The sequence below is a fragment of the Myotis daubentonii genome, chromosome 18 (assembly GCF_963259705.1).
Source record: "Myotis daubentonii chromosome 18, mMyoDau2.1, whole genome shotgun sequence".
Taxonomy (NCBI): domain Eukaryota; kingdom Metazoa; phylum Chordata; class Mammalia; order Chiroptera; family Vespertilionidae; genus Myotis; species Myotis daubentonii.
The window spans coordinates 10,842,948-10,856,491 of NC_081857.1; the positions used below are offsets into that span (position 1 = coordinate 10,842,948).

The following is a 13,544-nucleotide window of genomic DNA, read 5'->3' on the forward strand; positions in this document are numbered from 1 at the left end:
ACCTTCTCATCATGTTCAGAAATGCTGAGCTTTGACTGTGCTGGGCCCCTAAGGATGCAGCCCCAAAATGCTCAGCCAACCTAAAGGGCACCTTTCCAATAAGAGCTTCCTTCCTGGATCTGCCCCTCACATCTGGGGATCCTGGACTCCAACCAGGTCACAGCCACGGGTCCCATTTATTTCCTAAGGGGAAGTAGGAGTCGTGTCTCGCCACGTCTGATCCCCAAGCCTGTATTCACAAGCTCACACCACCCACTCTGATTACCTTCTTTTGGCATTTTCTCAAATTGCATAACGTGGTCAGGAAATTCGGGGTTAATAATGACTTACTCTACTGTTGCTTCCCAAAGATGAAATAAAAAGCCACAACACTAAATATGACACGAACAGCATTTAATCTCTGATATTTCAGAAGACACTTTAGGATGTGAAGGTCCCGTGGGGTGCTGTGTGGATGCCTACAAGTACTGCGTGAGGGGAGGCAGCATGCAGCCTGGACTGGGATCAGGAGCCCAGCTCTGGCCCTGGCTCGGCTATTAAGTGGCACTGACTGTGGATGGATCACTTCCCTTCTCCAACAGGGTTGGGTTTCAGCATCTCTGAGGCTCCTCCCAGCTCTGATATTCTATGCATAACTGGCAGAGAATGTGTTGTGTTGATTTTCCGTAGGTACTGAGGAAGGTAAAAACTACTTGCAATAGCGTGGGCAAGGCCCGAGACAGTTCTACTGTAAGTACCGAAGCCTCTGGGCTCGGGTTCCCATCTCAATGTTGGCCCAGCCTGGGGCCAGTCATGAGCAGACTGAGATAGCAGCAGAAATCACAGAATCAGGGACCACTGCACAGTTTTTTAGTGAATTTATCAAGTCCACAGTCAAGGACCCTCCCCAGCAGAGGTGTGCGCTTTGGCCACTTATCCCGCCTTCTCAGACCAACAAGAGCTCTGCTGCTCTCAATCAACCAAGAGTCTTCAGTTGCAGGAACATATCCTGTCCTTGGGACGGGGGACGGTGAGAAGGCAGCAGGTGAAGAGATGACAGACCAACTCCTCTTGGCTCCTGTCCAGCAGGCCAGAACTGAGAGAGGGATCGAGCAAAGTAGGAGCCCGTCTCCATCTATCGCAGGAATTCTGGCAGACCCGCATTTCAGGTGATGCTGCACGTGTGGCACTGGCACATCCAATGGTCTCCTTTGACTTTCTTTTTTTTTAAATCAGGCTTGGCCACCCCTCTCCACTCAGTTAGGCCGAACTCTACCCAATGTACAAAAATCTCCAACATGAGCAGAATTCTCAGTGACTCCTTGTGTCTTATAAATAGTTTCAGTGATACATACAGCCTAACACACACACACACACACTCTCTCTCTCTCTCTCTCTGGAAATCATATTCAGGAAGATCATCAGGTACTCATTGGCACAACCACCCTGAATCTGAGCGTAGACTTGGACTCCAATCTCTCCCTCCTCTTCACTTCGGAGAGCAGAGCATTGGAGAGAAGCCTGACCCCGCCCAGCCCCTGAGCAGTGAGGTGGACAAGGCTCCTGGGTGGAGCCCTGAGTGTCGTCTTGTACGACAGGAGGCAGGGACGAGGTTGTGCGGGCAGTGCTGGTGGCCAGGGCCTACTTTACTCCTTCCACAGTCCCAGCTTCTTCAGAGCCTCCCTTCTGTGCTCATCAGGGATGCCTTTGGGGGAAATCTTGACACTGACACAAGTGGGACGAGGCAGCTTGTCGCGGCTCTGTCCTTGGTAAGACAGGCGCTTGGAGCTCTGCTCGTGGTCAGCCAGCATGCTCACCTGAATCCCTGCAAAGTCCTTCCCAGTGCCCAAGGAGGCGGGGCGGGGCCGGGAATTACGCAAGACACTGGGTGAGAGTTTGTTCAAGAAGGAGTCTTTTCCCAGAGAGCTGCTGGCCTTGGAGCTGGGGTCTTTCTCAGCTGAGAGGTAGCTGCTCAGCCCCACACCTGACCGCTCCAGCGTGTTGGACTTGAAGTTCATCTGCCTCAGCCCAGGGATGCTGCTCTCCTGCAGCGTCAGGGCATTACTTACCCCTGGGGCCCTAGGGATGAGGATTGGCAGAGACTTGGCAGCTGGAACTTTCCCTGGAGGGGGTTCCTGGGCAGGAATGAAAACCTTGCCTGGAGTAGATCCCTGAGCCAGAGCTGGAGCCAGGGCTTTCATTGGAGAAGGTCCCCGGGTCGGAGCAGGAGCCAGTGCCTTCCCCGCTGAGACCTGAGGTGCAGGCTGAGCTAGGGCGGGAGCTGATGTTGGGGCTGGGGCAGGGGCCTGAGCGCCAGTCCCCTTGAGTCTGATGGAGCTGGGGGGCTTACTTAGGTGGGGGCTGGGCTTCTCTTGGTCCAGGGGCAGCCCCAGCTTCTCCAGAGCCTCCTTGCGTGCTTTCCTCTGCTCCTGCAGTGAAGAGGAGACCAGGCCGGAATCGCCGGGGGCAGCCTCGGGGTGGCGGGACAGCCAGGGCTGGGGGTCGCTGTGGAAACTGCTTCGGCTGCTCTTGAGAACAATATTAGGGGGCAGCTTCCGGGGCTTAGGCCCTGTGAGGGGAGCCACTTGGGCATCTGGATCCCGCCTTGGTGGGACGGAAGCATCTGCAGCTCTGGTGTTCTGAGACGACATGGCAGGAAGAGGCCGAGGCTGTCCTGGTGCCCCCGTCGGGCCTTTCTCATTGGCTTTTTGGGACATGGCCTCTGAAGAAGTCTCCTTTCTCTTCTGGGGGCTGAGTGACGTGAGGAGCTGGGGCGCCGGGGTCCTCTCCCCTGGCCCTGTGGGCGGGCTGTCTTCCCCACGCTGTTCAGGCTGGGCGTCCCGGAAAGCCTCTGGTGGGGGGATGAGCGCTGTGTCCAAATCAAGGACGGCCTCCTGGAGCCCGGCCGGAGCCTGGCTGGGCTCCCTGCTCTGGCTGAGCTGCTCTTCCCTGGGGTCTGGGAGGACCCTCTGGACTGGAGCCTGGCTGGGCTCCCTGCTCTGGCTGAGCTGCTCCTCCTTGGGGTCTGGGAGGACCCTCTGGACTGGAGCCTGGCTGGGCTCCCTGCTCTGGCTGAGCTGCTCTTCCCTGGGGTCTGGGAGGACCCTGTTGGGTTCCCTTGGCAGGTGGCTGTTCGTCTGGGGGGTGCTTTTCCTGAGGTTCTGGTTCCTACTGATGTGGATATTGCGGGGGAGGCTGTACGAGCCGGATCTGAAGCCCAGGCCTTGGGGTTCAGGCAGAGGGGGGACGCTGGACTGGGTTGCTCCCCTTGGCTCTGGTCTTTGCTGAGCAACCGTCTCCTCTGGATGTCCTGTGAGGGGCCGGGAGAACAGAGGTGAGAACCCTGCTGCCAAGGGAAAAGCAAATACTCCCTGAACTCTGGTCTCTAATTTGCATGGATGGGTTTTGTTGTTATTGGTTCTTTGCTCTTAAAGGGGCAGCACTCTTGCCTGGATATCATTTAGATGAGCAGATTGATACTAGCAGATTCCCTTCCATCAGGGATTAATTTTTCACAACAACTGGGGAAAGGGCAGCCCCCGATGGCTTCCTGTCCTCTGTCCTGAATGCAGGCCCTTTCAAACTGTCTACAGAAGCACCAGTGGTGGGAGAGACCCAGGACTGTCCCCTAGGTATCTTGGGGCTCCCCGGTAAGTGATCCCATGGAAACATTGAACTCGAACAGCACGAACGGGTGATTTGCCCTTGTTGGGGTCCACCCTCTTCCTTCACTTCCCATACTGGTAAGTACCCGGATGATTCTGGGTAATGGCCAAAGCTGTCCCCACTCCAGAGAGCGACCTGGGCTCCTTCCTTCCGGGGAGCTAGCCAGGTGCACCGGGCCCACTGGGCCAGGGAGTGAGTCTGAGGTGGCAGTGCAGCCCCGTGTTCCCATGGACTGCTCGAGCTTCAGGGACGTTCTAACCCGTTATCAGTAAATAGTTGCTAAATCAGTGAATGAATGATTGCAGCCTTGATTCCAGCGGGACTCTCCTCAGGAGGAAAGTGCCCACCTATCCTGGGACATATGGTCCCACACTCACGGCCACACTCACATGCCATCCTGTCCCCCTTCTACTGGGCCTCAACACCACTGGCTCTGCACACACCCTCCCCGGGCCTTGAGGTGCCACCCACTCAGGCTGAGGGGGCCCCTCCCTCTTCTTATCTCCTGCAGCCTCAGCCTCTGGGTCATCGAGATTAGCTCCCCACACTGACTCAGACTCTACAGAGCCAACCACCCAGCCCTCCCTCACCTCTGTGGTTCTATCTATTTAGAATTCCTCCATGAGTGGGTGGCAGCTGGTCAAACCCTCTTCCTCCCAGGCCTCTGACACAGGTAGAAAGGCGTAGGAAGCTGGCTGGTCAGCACCCCCCCCCCGCCCCCTTCCCTCCAGGGACAAAGCTTTATTCTGGCCAGGAGAGTGGAGGGGAGTGTGGTCACTCCTTCTGCCTGTGACTCTTAAAGCCAAGAGCCATCAAAGCAGAAGGACGTTCAGATCTCCTGCGTTTCGCCAAAGGTGCCCAGACAGTCTCTCTTACCCTGGGGAGCAGGCTGGAGTAGGGGCAGTGCTCGGGGACTTTGGGGAGTTGTGTCTTGCTCAGACTCCTCAGTGGACAGTCCGCTGTCAGCCTCGGTGTCCAATGAGCCAATGGTCTCCTCCAGGAAGAGCAAACACTCCTTCTCTTCAGCGGACAGGAAGTCGTAGCTGTCGGTCTGGAGTGAGGACAGGAGGAAGGAGAGGAGAAGGCAGCTATGAGAGAAACCTCGGCAGAAACTGGCGGGGCCGAGAACCACCCTGCGTTGGGGAAGGAATGCTGAAGAGCTGGAAACCTTTCCACGGTGCTACTCTGCAAACCTGCTGGAGCTGCTTCCTGAAACTGTAGGCACCAGGGAGGGCAGAGACCGGCGGGCTGCTGTCCCACCAGCACCCGGCTCAGGCGGCTGGGCAGGCAAATGGCAAGAGGCCTTTCTTTTGCTCAGTCCTGGGTGACACGCTTGGGAGCACAGATCAGAAGCAGTCCCAGGTTCTCATTCCGATTTCTCTGCAATTATTTGTTGTTTCTTTGCTCAAATATGCCCAATATTTCACTTTGTGTGTCTCCGATTTAGCTCTAAGTTATACGAGCAACATAAAGATTTGACCTTCCACTTGAAAGGTATTGCTTTCAACTTTTCTAAGTACTTCTGCATACTTGACCTGGCATGTCAAGGACAGGATGAGGACAAACAGGAAAATCGGCCAACTGCTGGCTGCCAGGCCAATGGGAACAGTGGTATGACTAGCCACAGATACATCTACTAAATAATTTATACTTGACTCTGAAATGCATTCCATACAGGATTTTTTTCCCATGTGTATTTACCTTCTTGATAGTATTTGGCTCTGCTAACATTCAAATGAGTGTGCATTTCTTAAGCAAATAGTAACTTAAGGGGGGAGGGTGAAGAAATTGGATGAGTATATGGGGAGGGGAGGAGAAAGCTATTTGGTATTAAATATTAGGTAGATATTAAGTAGCTGATTTGAATTATGAGAAAGCCCATAGGAATATCTAGAAAAAAATGCTATGGTCATTTCTGATGGTTACTGACCAATGTTCTACAGGCCAGGAAGACCCATGGAACAGTCACTCTCCAAACAAGAGGTTGAAGGGAAAACTAAAAGGGCAAATAGGAATATATGAAATTTGGCCCAAGTCTGTTCCTGGTATCTTTGTCCCTCTTCCTAATATTTGAGATGCTTTAGAGTTATATATTCTCCAGACCCACTCAGATGGCCAGGAAAGATTTTGGGATAGCCCTACAAACATCCTGGGAGGAGGTGAAGAGAGCTGTTGGAATAACCCTTCCAGTCCCAGACTCCTTAAAGTGCCATCTGTCAGCTGACCGAGTGACAACTGACAGATGGCACTTACATTTCAAGGGGAGCCCTAAACATAGCCCTTGGAAGCCCTGGAGCCAACTCCGGACAAAGATAAGCCAGCTCTGGGTTTACCCTTTGTGGATGTTTCTTTCTGAAAACCTTACATCCCAGTCATACTCTGTGTCCAGTGGTATGGAACTATGCTCCATTTTTACATATCGAAACTCATTGACTGTATATCTCCACCTGAGGATATGTTTTCACCAGTTTAAGAGAGAGAGAAAGAGAGGGAGAGAGAGGGAGAAATATCGCCAGGTTGCCTTCCATATGTGCCCCGACCGGGGATCGAACCACAACCTAGGTATGTGCCCTGACCAGGAATAGAACCTGTCACCTTTTGTTGTAGCTCCAACCAACATAGCCACATCGACCAGGGCTCACTGACTATATTAAACATCCTCGTACATGTCGATGTACAGTCGACACCCTTATAATCCTTACATTTTCAAATACCTCTAAAGCCATAAACTATAAATAACTATAAATTCTCAGGTGTTATTATGTATGTGATAAATTTCCACAGGAAAGGCAAGCTTACATTTCACATAGGGCAGCTTTACTCTTTCACACTAGCCATACAACAATTAAGATTTAAATTCATGCCCAGAAAAATTACAATTTATTATGTGCCATTCACAAATCATTAAACATAGTGACTTCGGAAGAGTCTCAATCTCTGCTCATACATAGATTAATTCTTTTCTACATAGAGAAATGTGCTAAGTGCTATATATACATTTCATTCACCTCCTTGCAAGAACGCTATGAATTCAGTTTTAATATTATCCCCATTGTAAAACTAAGGAGACTGAAGCTTAGAGAAATGAAGTCATTTGCCCAAGGTCATACAGCTCATACTAAGGAACCCAGATCTGTTCGGCTCCAGAACCCAGGCACTTAATTCCTCTGGTCTCTTTGATCTTTTTAAAGACTGAAATAAAGCTGCTAATTGCAGGGAACCAACCTCAGGAACCCATGTGCTACCAGCGTCTGTATCCTAGTTTCCACCATGACCTCAGATCACCGGCCTGCTCCCTCATCTGCACTCAGACCCCCAACCTAATGAAAACTAGAAAAAGTCTCACTTGTCCAACTGCGCTCTGGGGTTGTCCCACCCTATAGAACCATGGGTGACTCAGAGGCAGAAAGCATCAACTCGGATGATTCACTCCCTGACAAGGAAGATGAAAGAGAAGGAGCAGTGAGCCAGGTTGGTGGGCAGGGCGGGGCGGGGCAGGGCAGGTGTGCAGACAGCGGGCCAGGTTGCAGGACAGAGGGTACATACAGATCCGGAGCGGGTGGAGGTGGTGCTCGTCATGCTGTCCCAGCTGCCGATGCGGGTCACGGGTTCCGAGCCAGGCCCCTCTGGCCACAGCTCCCTCTCGGGCATTGCCAGAAGCAAGGTGCAGGGACGGCGAAAGGGGCTCCCAGAGGGGAAGCGGAGAGAAGCGAAGAATGTCCCAAGCTGGGCCTGAAAAGAAAAGAATCAAAGCCATGTGTGAGCCAAGCCTGGGCCCCGGCAAGGCTCTGCCCAGGCCCTGGAGCAGCATGGCAGCAGGGACATCAAGCAAGCAAAGTGTTGGAAGGGGCCGTGGACAGCCATTACCCAAACCCAACCCCCCCAGCCTGCAGGGAAGGACACACAAGCTGGCTCACATGCATGCAGAAGGACGGACTTAGGTGGTGGAGGAGCATTTAGTCAGAAAGGAAATTCCATCATCTCCTTTAGTCACCTTTCTCTCTGAACTAGGGGGCTTACCCTCCAACCTCATTACTATAAACAATAAATATTATAGGGGTTAATAGCTTGGATTCTGGAGGTCGTTGGATCTGGGTTTAAATCACAGGTTAGCCATTTACAGTTATGTGATTTGAAGCAAATGACTCAGTTTATTTTTCCTCATGGAACAGGGTTAACGTAAGGACTAAATGAGAACAGTTAGCATCATTTAGCTGGTAGTCAATATTAAGCAATGAATAACTAACTACTACTGTTCTTACAATAAGGAAAGACAAAATCCACTTGGGATCAAAGTAAATTGAAGGAAGGGAAACAAGAGTTTAGAAAAGACGGGTTCAGGTCTAAATGGGAGACTATAGGCTTGAAAGAAGGAACAGGGACTTAATAGTATCTACATCATAGGGTTGTCTTAAAGATACAACAAAATAGTCCACGTAAAACACTTGCACAGTGCATGGCCCGATTGTTAGCTGCTATTATAGTCAACAGCACCATCATCACAGCAGCCACCAGCAAGCCACCACTGTCTCCCTAGCCTTGGACACACATGCATAGCACCTACAGTGGTTGGCACAAACCCAGTTTTCCTCGTGTGCATCACCCCCTCTATGGTTGAACTGATTCCAAGGAGGTTTCCTAACCCAGGTCAAATAAACAAGAAAAATGTCCCAGATAGCGTCCTCCCAACTCCAACTCCTAGGGACAAACGTTTCAAGTTCATTGTGCCAATAGTAACAGCAAAGGAATGCCATCCACCTTCTCAAAACCACAAGGATTTTCACATGCCTGTGTGTGGGAAACACTCCAGCAGAATTGGGAGGGCCAGGGTGACGCTCCTTTGTGAAAATGAAATTCTAAAAAAATATATAAAGATTAAAAGACAGTCTAAACAAAAAGTTGAGGGAGAGGTAGAATACAAAATATAGAATAGAGTCTGATTCTGAATCCATATTTCCCCCATGACACCATACTTTGTCTTCTATCATCTTTCCTACCCTTCCAATACTAGGTAAAATGTCCTAGAAAAAAATGTGTTCTATTTGAGATCTCGGGACTTGGGGTTTGGATTTCAGGGCTCATTGTTCCTTCACCAATCACTGCTCCCAATGCCTAAGTCAGGTTTGGGCTGTGCTGGGTGTGTCAGCCTGCCAGCTCCATGGCGCTGACAAGCACAAGGCCTCAGAGAGCTCCCCTCCTGCTCAGGAGAAAGCCCTCAGGTGGAGCAGGGAGGGAGGAGCAGGACAATGGGGAATGAAGAGGGAAGATCCCTAATGACACAGGTAGTTGATGGAGGCCCAGTGCCTCTCAGGAGATAGGGAACAAGAAAAAACAGAAATGCCAAAGATGCCCAATGACAAGTCATCATTGGGTAAGGCAGGTCTTAGAGTTCCTTCATGAGGTTAGTTGCCCAATATCTAGAACCCCAAAGACACAGAAACATGAGAAGTCATGTGAATGAAGTCCAGTCACCTCCTACATCCACTCCATTGATGACTGTGGTCCTAGGATCAGATAGTACTAACTCATTCTTGACATTCTATGAGATTGATGCCGTTACAGAAAAGGGGAACCATCTCTCATAAGATGGGCTCAAGGAATGCTAGATGAATGAATTTGACATCCATTTAGTGTCTGTTGAGTTGAACTATGGGAAGACCTTTTTTTTTTTTTGCCTTCTACCCTATTACTATAAGCGCAATGGAATCTGGTCAATGCTTTCAGTTAAACTAACAGGCATGGAGCATGCGCTGTTTCTGAGAAGTGAGTGGAGAACCGTGGGTCTAGTTTTTGCCTTCATTTCTCTTCTCTGAAAAATCAGGGCAGTAAATAGTCAAAGTGACTCACTGTAATGAATATAATATTCTCCGTGAATGGGTGAGAGGGTGCTCCCTCTTCCTTTCAGAGAAAATGACTACCCGGGTTCTTCCAAGCACCCTTCAGTGTTTATAGTGGTTTCCTAGCCTGTCCTTCCTCCTAGGGCGCCTGTCACACTCTCACTTCAGAACCAGGGTGGCCTGAAGCAGCTGGAAGAGATGGAAACAATTTGAATAGCACTACTTCAAAAAAATATATAGCTTACAAAGTACTTTAAATATGCTAATGAGATATTCAAAAAAGCCTGATAACTTAGGCAGGGTGTGGCCCACTTCCCCTCCCTAAGGGAAGCAAGGAATGACCTTTAACTGTACATCCAGGACAGCCGGTGGCCCCTGCCCTTCCAGAGGGCATCTCAGACTGTCCAGATGCAAGAGGGCCATGCAAAGAAGGTCATTGGCCGCCCCTGGCTGAGCACAGAAGCCCTACAGTCACCCTTCTTCTAACTCACACCTTGAACCCTGTACAGTACCTTCTCCAGCTTCATGCTCCAAGGCCAGGTTTGGCCCCAACAACAGCTATCTCCATACTAAAGACATTACACCAAGTGCCATTGAAGATCATATCATCAGACGCTACATAACCACTGCAGAGACAAATCCCAACCTGAAACCAAAGTTCAATGAGTCCTGAAGTGCTCCAACCTCGTCTCCACACCTTGCTTTCTGACGCAGCGTCTGACCCGTGAAAAGGTCTTCTCTCCCCACTCCCACTCCCCCTCCCTCCCTCCCTCAGCAGTTTGGCCTGACCTGGATGCGGCTGCATTTCCTTCCATCAACTTTACAACCTTGAAACTTGGGGGCTATTTCAGGGCACTCATTGAAACCTGAGATATTTCAACCTGATAAAAAGCCAGTACTCAGGTGAGAGTTTGGTATCTTTGAACCCTTGACCTCTGGAGGACTTGAGGGGAGGAGGGAATGGGTTAAGAAATGTGTATAGTTAGGGCTGGCCATGCACAGGCACATTAAATATTAACCACTCCACTAAAGCCAGCCAAGCCTTGGAGGAGAGTAAATAAATAGCGTGTGGAATTCTGGCATCTGCAGGGGGTGGGGTGGGCAGAAGGCTTCAGCCCCATTTCAGTTTTCTCTGTACCTTCTAAATAGACTCCTCCCCTGAGCCACCCCCACATCCTCCCCGGGCTCGGTCTCCCTCCCCAGTAGTCAAGGAGGTCGCCTACTTCCTTCAGACTAGGTGTCTCTGCTTTTCTACCCAGAAATGCATCCCAGGTTGGACAAGATCCCAAGGAAACCACCAGGACGACTTCCATTATACTGTGGGTGCATCCTCTCCGAGCACGTGGGGGAGTTTCTGCGTGTTTCATGGAAACGCTCTAAACCCCCTTTCACCCCTGGGTCTGAGGGAAGGGGTTGGTATACATATTCTCTGCACAAAAGAGCTTTGTTAGAAAGCCAATACAAGGGTTGGCAAAAGTAGGTTTACAGTTGTTCATTGGCAAAAACAAGAATAAACTCTGTTTCCCGTAGTCACAACTGTTCACCTACTCTTGCCCACCCCTGTATATCTGTACATTCACTCAGCTTGTGTCTCAGACCCCAGGTCTTCCTGCTTCCCTCTTTCCTGCAGCAGGAGAAAGGAGACATGGGGCAAAGTTACAGGCCAGAGTGCCCCCCATCCCCAGAGGTGGATAATGGAGAGCTGACTTACGATTCTGACTTGACTTCTGCATCCAACTTCCTTGTGCAAGTAAACCTGTCAGACAAGCTGCTAACTGGGAACCCTGATGAAAGCACACCCGGGCTGGTTCTCCCTGTGGACACGATCACACTCCTGTGACCTGAGCCCCACTCGGAACTCCTACCAGAGCCAGCATGCTACCGCGAAAGAGTCATAAAAATGTGGGTGAGGCCCCAGCACAGCCAAGTAGCTTTCGGTTTGCCAGTCTCCAGGTCTCTTCACAGGTAAAGTCAGAAAATTAATTGAGTTGAACCCAAATAAAGGGGACTCTGCGACTGGCTTGTCCATGAGGTTTCCAGAGATGAGCTGGTAGCCCGAGCTGGAGTTTTTCCAATGTAACCAAACCTCGCCTCCCCTCACAAACAACCCAGCGGAGCTCATGCCTTACACACCTGTCCACAGAAAGCGCCATTATCACATTGCCAGTATTAGACACACACACACACACACACACACACACACACACACACACACACACACACTGCACCCTTTACTTAAATAAAGATAGTGGGTGAGTTGATAAAGCCATGGGAGAGTTTCCAGTGGAAATGCAATGGAAAAAACTACTCCCATTCCCTGGGCCTTCCTGCATTTTGACTTCTACTCCAACGATTCTCGTCCAAAGTCACAAGTCAATTGGAATTGCCCAGAGATGGAAATTTCCAAAACAAACCTATTTCCCCCCCTTGTACGCTTATCCAACCTAAATAAGCAGGTGGAAAGAAAAAAACAACATTCCAGCCCTGGTCTCCACAAAAGCACTTCAACCCAACCTTCTGGCATCCCCGACTGGCCTCTGGGAGTTGAGGAACAGAGAGGAAAGCCCGCTCGCTGGGGTGTATAGGGCTCCCCACAACCCTCTAGCTCTGAGTTCCCACACAGCCCCCTACCCCCTCACACACACACCTTGCTACAGTATAAGCAACAGTTGGTTAGCGATGAACTCACCTTTACTGGGTGGGGGGCCGAAGAGAGGAAAGAAATACCCTTATATTTCAAAGGGCGGAGACGCGGACAGAGCCTGCTTCCCCTGCCTCCCGCTGATTTCTTCTTTTGACCTCTTCCTGACTTACCTGGACAGGTAAATGCTTCATCTGTGCTGGTTCGCCCCACCCTGCCTGACTCTCAGCCAATCCCAGCATTCTCTCCCTCCTTCTCATTCCAGCTGTTTCTCCAGGGAAGGTGTGGGAGGGGAATGGGTAGGGCTATTAAGAGCCAATAAAGAGCCCTTTAAAAAAAAACAAAAACGGAGGGCTGGAAGGAAGAGGGACTGGTTTGGGCTGAGACTGGAAAAGGAGAGTTGGCAGTGAGGGAGTAGGCAAAAAAAAAAAAAAATTGTTTTTTAAATTACGTCTTCATATAAAGAAACAGTCCACTGGGCAGTCTGCTCTTTTACGCATCGGTCTGAAACTTGGTTTTCTATCTAGAGCTGCCTTCTTCCACTTGGAACGAAGTTTTCCCCAGAATTCTCCAAATTAAAATCCTCTGTGGCCAATTTCGTTCATGACTTTTCCAATCTTTCAGAATCACTTTCATCCTCAAGCCTTTGCCTAGCAGCTCATAGTGTTTCAAAGTCCACTCCTGACCGTGAGGGAGATGCTTAAGACTAGGGATGCCTAAGACTAGGGATGACACATCCTTGCCCCCCCCCGCCCCCCCCACACCCGCCCCCCAGATTGCCAAGGGCCTTCTTGGCTTCATTTCTTTCTGCGGGAAACGAAACAATTTTCTCTCCGGAGAGTTCCCTGCTACAAAAGTGCCTGGACAGCCTCAATGGAGAGAACATGCTTGTTGTCGTTGGGTCTCTGGTCTCTTAGCTGTTCATGGAAGGTAGCAATAACCATTAGTAAATAAAAAAAAAAAATAAGTTACCCACCAAGTTAGCAACTCCTGAATCCTCCCATGGCGGATTTTTGGCACCTGTAGGTAACCAGAAGAAGCAGGGAGAAGAGAGTAGGGGGAAGAATCTGGTACTTTCAGGAAGAAATCTCCCTCCGAGTACGGAGGCTACTTTTACCACTTGTGATTTTTGCCTGGATGCTGATCTCTCCTGGACATAGGTTTTCCTCAGTGTCAAAAGGGCGGGAAGGAAAATTAAAATCAATGCCCATAATAATTGCCAACATTTATTAACCTGTTGCTGGGCATTAGGTATTGTGCTGTGCTAAGAATTTTCATCCACCCTTTCATTTCAACTTCAAAAGGTAGATGCTGTTAATATCCAAACCTTACAGGGGGGTTAAATAACTTGTCCAAGATCATGTAGCCAGAAGGTGGCAGAGCAGAGATTTCAATTTAGGCGCCATGACGGCAAACTTGCC

At 50.2% G+C, this 13,544-nt stretch overlaps 1 protein-coding gene across 1 annotated transcript; it reads right to left on the reverse strand.

The window, feature by feature from the left end:
* Window positions 1–376: 376 nt before the first annotated feature.
* C18H1orf116 (chromosome 18 C1orf116 homolog) lies at window positions 377–12,328 on the reverse strand. Its single transcript, XM_059675728.1, has 4 exons — window positions 12,172–12,328; window positions 7,192–7,377; window positions 4,522–4,696; window positions 377–3,289 (listed from the first exon to the last, which is right to left on the reverse strand). Exons 2-4 carry the CDS (start codon window positions 7,294–7,296, stop codon window positions 1,626–1,628), a joined length of 1,944 nt encoding a protein of 647 aa, XP_059531711.1. The 5' UTR covers window positions 7,297–7,377; window positions 12,172–12,328; the 3' UTR covers window positions 377–1,625.
* Between the last annotated feature and the right edge of the window lie 1,216 nt (window positions 12,329–13,544).

What these genes read in the sequence shown, in the direction of transcription:
- C18H1orf116 (XM_059675728.1), bottom strand. Translation starts at nt 7,296, where the DNA reads ATGCCCGAGAGGGAGCTGTGGCCAGAGGGGCCTGGCTCGGAACCCGTG. An exon ending in CCTCCACCCGCTCCGGATCT is followed by an intron (nt 4,697 to 7,191) that starts GTATGTACCCTC and finishes TCCTCACTCCAG; the next exon opens with ACCGACAGCTACGACTTCCT. An exon ending in ACTCCAGCCTGCTCCCCAGG is followed by an intron (nt 3,290 to 4,521) that starts GTAAGAGAGACT and finishes GGCCCCTCACAG; the next exon opens with GACATCCAGAGGAGACGGTT.